Source organism: Leptinotarsa decemlineata, unplaced genomic scaffold (assembly GCF_025532065.1).
Source record: "Leptinotarsa decemlineata unplaced genomic scaffold, Ldec_3_MD MMD2_tig00026294_RagTag_RagTag, whole genome shotgun sequence".
Classification (NCBI taxonomy): domain Eukaryota; kingdom Metazoa; phylum Arthropoda; class Insecta; order Coleoptera; family Chrysomelidae; genus Leptinotarsa; species Leptinotarsa decemlineata.
This window is the reverse complement of record NW_027412674.1, coordinates 194,606-209,229: the sequence shown is the minus strand read 5'-3', so window position 1 is coordinate 209,229 and position 14,624 is coordinate 194,606. Positions and strand designations below refer to the sequence as shown.

Genomic DNA, 14,624 nt, shown 5'->3' with positions numbered 1-14,624 from the left:
ATCTTAACAATAATAAAAACACATGATGAAAAAGGAGAATGGTTCAGATACGTTGACGATGGACTGTACATATCACAAAACAATGGAATAAGAATAGAACAAATAAAAAAAGAAATTAACGAAATAAATCAAAAACTATGTTTCAGCATTGAGGAAGAACACAACTCAAAACTTAACTACCTGGACATAATCATATGATATAACCACAACAAAACACAATTTCAAATGGCAATATACAGGAAACCTACACAATCAAGCTCCACCATACCCGCAAGTTCAAACCATCCACCACCACACAAAATGGCTGCCTATGATGCATTCATATATAGAATGTTAAGGATACCACTCAGCCCGAAACAAAGAACGGAAAGTCATATACCAAATAGCGAACAAAAACGGATACACCCAAAAGACAATAGATAAACTAGAAAACAGTATCAAACAAAAAATACAGAACAAGGATCAAGCCACCTCAACAGACAAAACAATACAACGATGGACAGCATTTACGTACGTAGGACACCAAACCAAAAAACTAACAAATATCTTCACACCACTGAACATCAACATCACATACAAGCCGAACACGAAGATAACACAAAAAATAAACAACTATGAAAAAGAAGAAGACAGAGACCAAAACGGGATATACAGTATACAATGCTCGGACTGCAACAAATTCTATGTCGGCCAAACCAAGAAAAAACTGATCCAAAGGTACAAAGAGCACAAAAAAGCATACATAAATCCAATAGTATATATATATATATATATATATATATATATATATATATATATATATATATATATATATATATATATATATATATATATATATATATATACATCAAACCTCGCAATACACGCCATACAAAACAAACATAATTTCCCCCCACCAGAGAACATGAAACTCATAAAATAAGTCAACAAGGGAAACCGCATGGACATTTGGGAAAACTTGAACATCCATAAATTTAACAGTCATAAATCACTTATCGAGGAACAAGTACAAATCAAAGATGTTAGGAATCATTTGGTTTCATTGAAGTAAAAATAGAGGTAGCTATAGCTACCTGCGTGGTTATGTTAGATGATGCCTGGGAATGCTAGGTTTTCTAATTGAAACCATAAATGTGCGGTTAGCTCCTGTTGGTGACACCGTGCATATGTGAAGTTTTTTATTTTTGGCAACCAGTTGTTATCCATCTTTGCAATATGTATATATACATATATATATATATATATATATATATATATATATATATATATATATATATATATATATATATATATATATATATAGTCGCAACGTAATTTAGATGAATGTTTTCAGATTATTACTTTGAACATCAATCATTTCAAGTACCAGTTTTCCATCATTCATTGATTTTATTTTCATCTGGCAAACTCACGGCCTTTTTCTCATTACGAGAACTCAAAAACTCGACAACTCCAATGATATTATTTTCTCTTATTTCCTTGTAAAAGGATTCCCAGAACTTTTTTCAGGCTAGCACTCCTGATTGGTTGTTAATAAATTTCCTCTAACGACTCCGCTCGATGACCAATATATCGGAAAATACGTGTTGGGCAAGTAAACTACTTCATCTTGAGGCTTTTACTTTAGCCGATGTGATCTGGATTGGTGAATTAAGAGCCAGTGAAATAGTATCCTCACAATTTACACCAAAATACGATTCGAACATTCTCCATGCAAGTAGATGGAGTACCTCGAACTATAATACGAAAGGTCGCAATGAAATATAAGTGAAATTGTTTGTTACTTCTGTCTTTTTTAAGATAATATCTGTGCACATGAAAGTGCTTTTATCAAAGCTTACCTGAATTTTGGCATTGGGTGATTATGGGAATTAATAAGGCTGGATATTGGCCATTTGCCCTAGTATGTATTACGTGCAGTGTCTTGATTTTAATAAATGCAGTTTATACTTATGAACTACACTAATTGATTCTTACACGAAGATTGACGTTAGCGTGAGTATCCTTCGAGATATAAATAAGGATTTACATGAAGTTTGATGGTTAACATGACATGTATCTCAGTGCTCTCTTTGTAGATTAAAGATCATTGAAAACAATTGTGAGCAGGCTCCCCAAAATGCTATCGCATATCTGATGTGAGATTCCAGGAGATCAAAGTAGGTTTTTCTAGCAATAAGATGACCGATGCCATTTCGAATAACTCTGATATAGTGTCAGACCGAAACCGAGAACGAATTTCGGCAACGGTCTCAGTTTCGGCCGAAACCGAAACTTCCTTATAAGGATTATGTTTTGAGGAAAAAATAAAGAAAACGTTATTATAATCAGTCAGTTTTTATTTTTCATCTTTAAATCACAACGTTATGCAGTTTTCGACATTTTTACTTATTGATAATCAAGATAACAAACCCTTATTTAAGAAGAAATATTTATTGCCCCTTGAGGTGTTCATTTGAGTAGGTGTAGATCTTTCTTTTGAATATTATTGATGGTTTTTCAAAAATATTCAACATAAAATTACTTAACAAATTGATGGATGTAGCCGTTACTATGTGGTAGGAGATCATAATGAAAAAAGAAATGAAAATTTCTATGTTTTTTACCACTTTTATTTGTAACTAACGTTATTGCAGTTTCGTCCTATATGGACATTTTCAAACTTAAACAATAAACTAAGTTTGAAACTAGTTACAAATAAAAGTGGTAAAAAACATAGAAATTTTCGTTTCTCTTTTCATAAAATTACTTATTGGAGTTGTTACATAATAGGTACTTAATATTTATGTAATAAACAAAGTAAATCACAAAATAACTCTCGAGTCACGACATGATTAGGCACGTGGACGCGGCAAAATGTCTTCGTCGCTTGTATGGAATTCAACGCCCGAACATGGCCGATCACAGCACGGGAACTCCCGAATGCAGTTTCGGTTTCGGTCGTAGTTTCGGCAGGTTTGCCGCCGAAACCAAAACCCGTTTTTTTTGCCGAAACTCGACCGAAACCGAACTTTCGGTCGGAGACTACTCTGATAGTATAACACCCAGATGACAATTGCGTTGCCATTGCCATAATATGCTCATCGAACTTTGAATTATGGTCCAATACAATGCCTAAGAATCTATAATTATCAGATTTCATGAGTGTGTCATCATTTAGTTGTATTTTGTCAATGTCCCATTTAAATGATAACAATTTAGTTTTCTTAGAGTTGAAGACCATTTGATTGACATTGCATTACTTCTTTATTTCAGCTAGATCTATAGAGATCAATTGGCTGAGAGAATTCTTATCATTAGTGTGCCATTCTATAGTTGCGTCATCTGCAAATGAAGTGAACCTACCACTAATATTCATGTTAGTGAGACCATTTACATATAACAAAAATAATATGGGCCTTGTGGTGGTCAATTTTTTTTCTCAGATACTGCACCCGAAACTTTCACATATTGTTTCTGGTTTTTCAAGTAAGATGTCATCCATTTATTGGATATGCCTCTGATGCCATAGTGCTCAAGCTTCTGCAGTAACCATGATTCACACAATCAAAAGCTTTGGATAAGTCACAGAACAACGTCGCAGTCGCTTCTTGATTATTAAAATTGGTGTAAACGTTTTCTAAAAATTTATAGATAGCATCATTTGTTCTTTTGTTGGTTTGGAAATCGTATTGGTTAACATTTTATGTTTATCGACAAATAACATGAGTCGCTTGATTTTCAATAGTTTTTGCAATAGTAGATAGGAGGGATATTGGTCTATAAGTTGATGGATCCTTCCTATTCCCTCCTTTATAAATTGGAATCAACATGGCTGATTAAGGTATAGTTGGAAATGTTCCCGAAATAAAAGATTCATTTATTATATTATTAGTAAGCACGTCAATAGCTGCCGGGGTTATTTTTCCAGCATATTTATAGACAAACCATCTGCTCCAGATGCCTTTTTGTTCTTAATGTCCTTCATATCACTCTTCATTTCATCTGAGTCTATTGGGAATAGAAAGAAGTTTTCGTCTATTCTTACATTCTCAAGATATTGCATTGGATTAATATGAATATCAGTGGAAATGTCGTTAGTGAGGTTAGTTGCGATAGAGCAATAGTAGTCGTTGATACAGTCAGGTTTCAAATTTAATTTATCAATCTGATTTTTGCTCTTTCCACGGATATCATTTATAATAATCTTTACTATGTTGGGGGCAGTATCAATCCTGGAGTGGAAACGGCTCTCCCTTGTTGACGCTTCACACTATTTACCATGGCAGATTAAATGTGGAGCTGTTAATTAAGAACCGAAATGAAGTAAAAAGTTGGATGGAAGTCTTCAAGGTGCTTAACGTAAATTTTGCAACTTTTTCCATCCTTTTTTTGAATTGAAGGGGTTATATTTTTAGAAGTGATTAATTTTTGGAAAAGAAAGTTTTTGGCTTTCTACTACTCCATCTTGATCATTGACTTTTCTGTCGTCGAGGTTTGTAACGACGGTAGGGAAGGAATATGGCAACAGCTCGCGTGCAATCCATTCTACGACTGACCTCAAGGAGTCAGCAGCCTCACTGACCACAAGGAGTCAGGAGTATCAAGCTTCGAAGGGTAAATAAATGCCTTGGAGTGAGCCATTCCTGGAAGATTCTGCCAGAAGTCCATAAATCTTTTTGCCATCCAGGTGTTCAATCTTTGTTTGGCAAAGCCTAAAGCGATGCCAATGACAGGTTCTGGTCCGATTAAGCTGCTTGCAGCACCCTTCTTTGCAAGGGAGTCAGCAGCCTCACTGCCTTCCAGGATAGTATGGCTAGGAATCCAGACCAGAGATCCTATCGAGGAGAGGTAGGAGTGACAAACGCTCTCGTATAGGAGCGAGACACGTGAAGCTCCCCGTGTTACAATTATTACAGTTATTACAGTTACAAAATATGAAACACTGATATATGGAACACCAATTTCTTCTGGTTATATTATATATATTACTGGAGTTTTTCCCAACACCAAATCGTTATTTTCAACACCTCGACACGTGTTTCGATCACCAAGTGATCATCTTCAAAGAGGAAGATTAAAACTAGTAACTAGTGCGAGCTAGTGGTAAACCATCCAGGCGTACCAACCATACAGGTATACCAACCTAAATTAATTTTACAATTTTGCCTTATCTATTATTTTACAATATATGTTTATATAAAACAATTTTCAGCTATATGAAAATTAATTTCACAATATTGCCTATCCAAATTTATTTTTGCAACGTGTCCTTATGTAGTAATCAGTAAACCCAACAAAATTATTTTATTTTAACAAGCTATATAGTAGGCTCTTTGGTATAGGTCCGTCATCGTTATTCATAATATTATTGTGTTTACTTATTTCTACACTCTCATAGGCATCTAGTTGCCTGTTGTTGTTAACTAGATGCTTATGAGAGTGTAGAAATAAGTAAACACAATAATATTATGAATAACGATGACAGACCTATACCATATAGCTTGTTAAAATAAAATAAAATGAAATAATGTTGTTGGGTTTACTGATTACTACATAAGGACACATTGCAAAAATAAATTTGGATAGGCAATATTGTGAAATTAATTTTTATATAGCTGAAAATTGTTTTATATAAACATATATCGTAAAATAATAGATAAGACAAAATTGTAAAATTAATTTAGGTTGGTATACCTGTATGGTTGGTACCTTTATAGCATAAATAGGATTAGCTCGCACTAGTTCCTAGCTTTAATCTTCCTCTTTGAAGATGATCACTTGGTGATCGAAATAGGTGTCGAGGTGTTAAAAATAACGATTTGGTGATGGGAAAAAACTCCAGTAATATTCATTACTACACCAAACAGTATATCATAAGATATTATGTATAGTCATTACTAACTTATTCCCCGGTATAATTATAAATTTGTTTTGTTGATTCACGTAGACCTAACATTGGCATGAAAACATAAAAACACAAACATTTCAGCTAACTAGGTCGGAGTTTATCATGTTTTCGATAAATATTTCAAAAATTCTACTTCGAATCTGAATATTATTTATTATCTAGTACAACAATAACCTTCCGAAATAAAATGACTAAATTAGTGTTGGCTGTATTTTGCTTTCTAACTTTTTTCTCGAATAATGTGAGTTCAGTCTGTGTGGACAAAAACGCTTTAAATGTAGTGAATGCTACGGTTCACCAATCTACAAGTCAAAGAGGTTTCAACGTGTTCGACACAAATTTTTATCTTCTGGATACTTACGTTACGATCGATATACTCAACGCCAACGTGACAGATCTTTGTGAAGGTATGATAAAAAACTTTCCCAGTTTGAAAGGACTTTCTTTGATTAACGTCAACTTATCCAAAATCCAACCAAACGCTTTCCAGAAGGTTCCAGTGTTACAGACATTATCACTAGCTATCAATAATCTCACCGAGATAGTTAAGGGATCTTTCGATAACCTTGGTTCGTTGGAAGTTTTGTATTTATCAGGAAACAGAATATCATACATAGAAAGTGGGGTGTTCCATAATATGAAAAATTTACGAGATATATACTTGGATAGAAATGAAATAGTGGAAGTCAGTGGCAACTTATTTAGCGCATGTCCGAAAATAAAAACAGTCAACTTTGGATTCAATTTAATCAAAAAAATTGTTAAAACATCTTTCCAAGATTTGAGGCCTGATAACGAAGATCCTGTCATTATATATCTCAACAGCAACCAAATTAATGAAGTGGACGCTTCAGCATTTGAAATGAACAACCCGGTACATCTACATTTGGAGAACAATTTAATCAGTACACTAACCGATTTATTACATGTGGTGAAAGAAGACAGTAAGGTATATCTCAATAAAAATCAGTTTTCTTGTATTCCGGATGAAGTTATTGAAGAAACTACTACTAATAAAGAAGTGTACCTCTTGGACAATCCTTTAGATTGTGAATGTGTCGATAGAATTGATCAGATTTTGGAAGGAGAGATGTACAGCACAGGAAATATTGTATATAATAGTACTTTTCCTTGTCAGTTTTTAGCTGCAACTAGTTTTTAAATAATGTGTGTATATCAGCTACCTAAATTTAGAAAGTTGATTCATTTACCTATTTCATACATATATAATGATAACATGGAACAATACACATATCCATAGGAAGGTATATTGTTGAATAAACTACCTCTATTTTTACTTCAATGAAACCAAATGATTCCTAACATCTTTACTGTACGGTTCGCTGTTGTCAATAATGTTATAAAATGGTAAAATGATTAGGGATCAGATTTGACCAAAATCGGTATTATTTAGTAACATAGTTTCAACTCACATCTACCAATATTTCATATAGATGAATAAATTCGCCTGAAAAAAAAAGATTTTAATAACACAAAAATTCATTTCATTTTCTGACAATAATTCAACAAAAATTGGTGAGAATATTTTTCATTATTTCAAAATCTACAATTTTGTTTGTTCAATAAAATATAGTACTACTGAGAGTAGAAAAGAATGAGCAGTTAACTGAATAGTAATAAAAATGAAGTAAATATAAGCTAACAACATTTTTGAATAATTTGTTTGAAATAAACATTTGTTAGTTGTTTTATTATTCATTGATTGATCTACCCTTCCCTAATCGCCGCTAAATTTAACATTGTCAATTATTGTCTCATTTCTCTTATTTTATAATGGAACCAAAATACTCAGGCTTGATAATCTACCGAAACTGACAACAATTATATCTAGAGTATTTGGAAAGTCGTAAGACACACAATCAATAAAGATCTACTGGTTGAACTACGAGTAGACCATCATCAAATCTGTGGTAACAAAAAACAGCATGGAATCCACGCGGCCCTGTAAAGTTCCAGACTTAATGCCGATTAATATTACTGGAGTTTTTTCCCAACACCAAACCGTTATTTCAACACCTCGATAGGTGTTTCGATCACCAAGTGATTATCTTCAAGAGGAAGATCAAACTAATCATACTTACAAAAGCTATCCTTATTTGTACCATAGATACCTGTTCTAGGTACCTGCGTCTTGAGTGTCTTAAATTAATTTTACAATGTGTCCTTGTGTAATAGTCAGGTAAATCTAATAATGGAAATATTATGAGCTATATAAACATTAATTTTACATATTGCCTTATCTACTAGCATTAAATAAATTTCACAATGTGTCCTTAAGTAATAGTTAGGTAAATCTAATAATTGAAATATTATAAGCTACATAAAATAAATTTCACAATATTGCCCTATCTACTTGTCTAAAAATTAATTTTACAATGTTGTAATAGTTAGGTAAATTTAATAATTGAAATATTATTTTACCAAGCTATTAGGTATTGGTCCACCTTCATTATTCATAATATTATTATGTTTATTTCTACACTCTCATAGGCATCTAGATTCTTGTTGTTGTTAACGTGTCTAACTAATCTTAATGAACTGAAGTCTATGGAATGGTTATTTTGCAAAATGTGATAGGCAACTGCTGATTTTTCAGGTCTTTAAGTGTGCTAAGTGTTCCTTGTATCTTATTTTAATAGAGCTTCTTGTCTGCATCGCAGTTCGTACACTTAATTTCGTAAATTCCAGACTTTTCCGAATTCTCGACTTCGTCTTTTGGACTTCCTGAAAGGCTCTGTAGTGTATAACTTCATACCTAGTTCCTTGAAAATCTTTATAACTTTCGTATATTGGTAGTATGGAACTGAGATATACTTATCTTGGTTGTTTTGTTCTATACTTCTTCCTTATTATGTCATCTACAATACCCCTCGAGAAACCGTTAGTGGCTGCTTTTTCCTGTATTGCACGTTTTTCTTTTGCGAACCTCTCACCTAACCTAACCTAATCCTCCATATTGGCTCCTCATTACCAAAACATCAAGAAATGGAAGTTGTCCTTTATTTTCTAACTCATACGTGAGTTTTATTGTTGAAAATCTATTATTTAAAAAGGAAAATCTTCAATATTCGATTTTTTGTTATCGAATATCGCGAAAACATCATCCACATACCTTAGCCATATCCTCCGAGGAAAATACAAGGGGTTACCCATAGCCGTTCCCTCTTGTTGTTCATAAAAGCAACCTTCTACCTGGAAATGGTTTTTTTTCATACACAAATTAGTGAGAGAAACTTATTCATCAATTTCGTTATTATTGAAATCATTTTTCTCTAGTAATTCCCTGAGGTAATGTAAGATCTGTGGAATTGGGACGCTACGAAATAAGAAACTGACATCAAAGGAAACCAAAATCTCACCTTCTTGTAGAACGATTTTTTTTTGTAAGTTGTATGAACTCTAAAGAGTTTTTTATAGTAAGACCTGTTTCCGCAGAAGACAAGCCTTCAAATTCCTTAGTGAGCCATTCTGCTATTTGGTAGGTAGGAGATCCAATAGCTGACACGCATTGATTTTCCCGGTTTGTGGATTTTTGGGAGGCAATATAGTTTTGACACCGTTGGGTTGGAAACTTGTAAGTTCCGTTTCAGTTGAGGGGTTAGTATGTTGTCGCATTTCTTGAGGACGTCTTTCACTTCGGCAATCATCTTTGGTAACGGGTTCTTGGACAATTTCGCATACGGTCCGTTAGTAATGAGAGTATTGACCCTTTTGTAGTAGTCCGATTTATCCATAATTACTACTTCGTTACCTTTGTCAGCTTTCGAATAAACTCCAGTAATATTCATTACTATATCAAAGGTTCCAAACAGTGCATCACAATAAATGCTGATTCTACCATTACATTTTCGCGTTTCAGAGCAACAGTAGCAATAATTGATTTCAGAATTCACCAAACAGCTATCACAAACCAAGATATCAGTGTAGTGAATAATCTTCATACGATGGAACTGCTTTCGAATAAGACGTGCAGCACCCGTGGGTTAGGCTACCTATCGGGCGCGTCCCTAGGTGGCGGATAGGGGAACGGACTTAAGGCCCTGTCCGGGAAGCCAATGTAGCCTTACGGACAGGGTCGCCGGACTCCTGGTCAGTGGCAGAAATAAGTAGGGTAAAGGGAACTAAAACCCTCCAAAAGCCTTTGCAAAACATGCCACCACGGACCAGCCTACATAAGCTAAGGTGTAAGGAATCATGCCGAGAGCTGAATGGACGCAGGGTAATATGCGGTTAAGAATGATCCCCTTGGGGAACTGGGCGAAACCTCATTGTAATCAGCCTACCTTTGGTAATGCGGGGCTCTGCCAGATGTGACCAACTCTTTCCTTGCTAATCGTGGGAACACATGAATGAAACAAACACAAAAACAGAAACAAGAAAAACAAAAACTAAGGAGGTGGCTGGGAATGAACAGAAATGTCCACCACAATCTACCGCTTGGAATGAGGCTGGACATATCAGATCACCTGATGATGTACTACAAAGACCAAGGCGTTAGCGCATTTGCGGCGCCGAGGCCAAATGGAGAAAGGAGCGAAAGAGGTAGGAGTGGCAGCAACTATAAGTACGCCTTCCTTCTCTCCCACTCCACCTCCAACACCGCCTTAAATAAAGGCAAGGAACCGGCTGCCTCTGCAGGAAAGCTCCCACACTTCTGCAACTCCACGGAGGGAAACCCAAGAAGGTTGAAGAAGCCGCGCAACGACAGTAATGTCGCTGCACCTTCCAAAACCTTCACGGAGGCCACCGTGAGACACCTCAAGGTTGCAAAAGAGAGTGTGTGTTCGGCGAGTCTTGGCCTACACTTGCCAATATAAAGGAGATGTCTCCTAGTGACCTGTCCACCTTCCTGGAAAGGACAGAATGCACGTTGACTCCTCGGGAGGATGTACAATGGGTCACATGTGGCCTAAGTGCTGTGGGTCTACACTCATCTTCCCTACTCTACAGATACAAAGGACGTGCAGCAGATGAAAAGGTACGGTTCCAAAAGTTAGCCAAAGTTCGAGATCCCCTAACCCCTTGAAACCACTCCACTATCTTTGGAGAAGAAAGGCATTTTATGTGCATGATGCAACGATGACACCATCATCAATGTTAGTGCAATTCATAAGGTCATAAGGAAATCAAAGATAATAAGGAAGCTGTTCTTGCGAAAAAAGAAGCCGATAATTCTTGAATCTCCCATTGAAAACAGAGACGTTTTACGGTTGGAGAATCACAGAATACTTAATTTGAGAATTCTAAACACAGGTCACAGTTTCAAAGGCAATATTTCATAACAAATTTTTCATTTTATTATAAAAAGGTACCACTTGGAACAATTGAAACGAAAATCATTTTATAAATAAAAAATTTTCAACTATGATTAAGTGAAGAAAATATTTATTTCATTAGTTCGGACTCCATCGTCTAATATGATATAAAATGATTTGAGATACCTGAAGGAGTCAATAAAAAAAAAAAAAGAATAGCTGAAAATAACAATTATATTAAGTAAAAACCCTGAATTGAAATTAAATGAAATAATTACAAGCAATAATTGAAAATTAAACAATAAACAAGAAATAAAAAATTAAAATAAAAAAAAATGAAAATTAAAAGATTTCAAGCCAAGTAACTTTACGATGTTTCGATTGTTAGTATCCACAATCGTCTTCGAGTGATGACTAATGAAATGCACCATGAAACATTGTCAACCATCTTCAAACAAACGAAGAAATTATTTATTTATCTTTCAATCATCGTAATCGTCGTCATGATCATTGGAATTTTCATCATCAGCCCAATCATGATATTGTCTATTCGAGTCATTATCCTTATCATCATCAGCTATGTTGTCGTTGCTGACAGTGACATGACACTGCAAATATGATTTTTTTTGAACTTGAAGTCAAACTACAGTACTTGAGTCTTGAAGGGATTCAGTAATGTCTCTCGGTAACTGGTCACCAATTACCTGTCGGTAGCCGGGCGGTTCGACATGGGTGCTTTGTTCACTCAGTCAATCGGCCGATGTGTGTGTCGATGGTTTAAGCCCCAGGCTGATCGCTCGATTTTCACTTGCTATCGTCCAACCCGTGTTAGGAATCACGTTAAAAGGTAAGCCCTCGTTAGTCCTTAGCTCACACAAGTTTTGAGTTCTGAGGGTTGTCGTTCATAGGGGTGCGACAGCTGGTTAACGAAAAAAACATATTTTTTCAAACATATCAAAGCAATGAAAATGATACTGGTTTTTTCTAAAGTCCACCCATTGTTTAAGTTAAAATGGTAGGTTGCTTTTGATTTGCATTGTTCCATATGCTAGCAATGTAATTAGCTCGAAAGAATTGTTGAAATAACTCAGACTTGCATAGTGGTAAACTGAAAACATTATTTTTTTTTTAATTTTTGGATTGAATTATTTGTAAATATTGAATACTTTGTAGTTATTCAAAAACAGCTGAAGCCGTGCAGCATCAACGTCGCCAGAAACACTATACATCTATTAAATACATTTTTGTATTTCATTGAAAATATCTTCTTCTATATGCTCATCGGAGAACGTCTCTGGATATCCAAATTGCATAAAAGCTTGCTGATATTCATGTTTCTTCATTGATATATTGAATGGTATTCATCACATCCAGTCGTATTGAAGTCACATCCAGTCAATGCATGAAATCCTAACAGACTTCTACACAAATATGGTTCCAAGTGCTCGTAAACTTTTGTTGAGTTAATGTATCTTAGGTTATTTCCGGTGCCTGCATGCATATAGTGCTCTCGCGGTTTTTCTCTCGGCAGGCATACAAAGAACATAAGACGATACTGAGAACCTCAGGTTTCATCTATGTGAAAATAAGTTATGCCTGATCGCTCTGGGATCTTGGTCTATAAAACGATCATTGAACATTGGGGACGTCTATATCAGACCATACCAATATCATATTCACAGTAGGAATAGATGAAAGGGAACCAGATGAACCAAAAAAGAGAATCATCGACTGGAGCAGATTCCAGCGCACCGTTCACGACGCGATAGAAGACATCCCACGTATTGAAACAAGGACTGATCTGGAGAACGCCACAACGCAGCTACAACAGGCGATCATCCAATCTATGAAGAGGAGAGCTGCGTGCAATTCAAGACCGACAATGGACAACCCGACTGGATTAACTCAACACCGAAGATCAATCTGCATGGAGAATGCACAAAGTTCTTAGGAAGGGACACCAAAAACCATGTCCGCCTTTACACGTCGAGCAAGGAATCGTCTAAACGGACCAAGAGAAAGCGGAAGCATTTGCTGACAACTTCGAAAGGCAGTGGATAAGGATAAAGGATAAAGTAGAAGAAGTCCAAAACCAAGTCGGAAAGACGGTACGAAGGATGAGACGGCAACGAAGGGACAACGCGCAAAACCTGACACCGACATCACTCGAGAAAGTGAAAGGCATCGTGAGGTGCCTAGCTACTCGGAAAGCCCCAGGCCCGGACCTAATTCCAAACCGGGCACTGAAAGCCCTACCAAGGAAGGGTAGAGCAGTAATGACGAATATTACTAACGCTATATTCAAACTACAGCATTTCCCGTACCCGTTCGAAAAGGCAACGGTCATTCACATCCCGAAGCCAAAGAAAAACCACATATTTCAGGATAACCATAGGCCAATAAGCTTAACCCCTTACATAAGCAAAGTGCCAGAACGATTAATCTTGAAAAGACTAGAAGACCAAACCAGCGGACTGGGAATCTTACCAGATGAACAGTTCGGTTTCAGATCCAGGTTTCAACCTGGGCAAAGGATACCACACCGGAGTGATATTCCTAGACGATGCCGCTGCAGAGTAGAACAAGAACTAACCATGCGATTACTGGAAGCAGGGTGCAGTCCTTTCGCTACACCTCTACACCACACAGCAGACGTGCCCAAGCCAGAATAGAATTTCAACAACTCTACTGATGAGATCAACAAGCCAAGCGCATGCCACCAGATACTTGCAACAGCTGGCGAATAGACTAGAGGAATAGGCCAATCTTTAGAAAACCAGTATAAACCCTGACAAAAGTCCGGCAATACTGTTAACCCGGAGGCTGGTACATCCGGAAGGAAAGGTCACCTTCAACGGACAAGAAATTCTGTGGACCAACGAAGCGAAATACACGGGAGTCACCCTCGACAGAAGACTAACGTTCAGGACACAAGTACAGCAGAAAATAGGGCTGGCGAGAGCCGCCAGACAAAACCTATATTCAATTATAGGTCGCAAAAGCAACATAGGACTCCAAGTGAAGTTACTGATAATAAAGACTGTATTACTACCAATAATCCTGTAGGCCAGCGCTGCATGGGGCCGGTACGCAGCGACATACAGAAGAAATATCCAGACGTTTATGAACGCGGGCGTACGAAACCTGGGCCTGAATATACAATACATACAACCAAGCAGAACCAGAGACCACCCCCGAGAGTGGCTATCAGGCGGCTCCGACAAGTATAAAAACGTTCTAACCAGATTCCAAACACACACTTCTTTTGCAGATTCATTGAGAAATACTTGTTCGCGATCTAAAGACACTCGTCTCCGGTTAGTTTTTGTGGGCCCCATGCAATATTTACATTCAAGTAAAGTCAAGATTCAATAAAATATTAGATTAGACAGTGAAAGCACCTGAAGGCTGGCTTTCGACCACAGTAGGTCAGATGTCAATCTTGCTGAAGTGCCTAT

General features: G+C 36.4%; 2 protein-coding genes across 3 annotated transcripts in view; one reads left to right on the top strand and one right to left on the bottom strand.

The window, feature by feature from the left end:
* The window catches only part of dtn (transmembrane protein 132C dtn), a 237,620-nt gene that overhangs the window by 128,681 nt on the left and 94,315 nt on the right, over positions 1-14,624 (bottom strand). The window lies entirely within an intron of this gene.
* On the top strand, positions 6,025-7,602 carry LOC111502458 (uncharacterized). Its single transcript, XM_023156543.2, has one exon. It carries the CDS (start codon positions 6,078-6,080, stop codon positions 7,050-7,052), a length of 975 nt encoding a protein of 324 aa, XP_023012311.1. The 5' UTR covers positions 6,025-6,077; the 3' UTR covers positions 7,053-7,602.

What these genes read in the sequence shown, in the direction of transcription:
- LOC111502458 (XM_023156543.2), top strand. Translation starts at nt 6,078, where the DNA reads ATGACTAAATTAGTGTTGGCTGTATTTTGCTTTCTAACTTTTTTCTCG.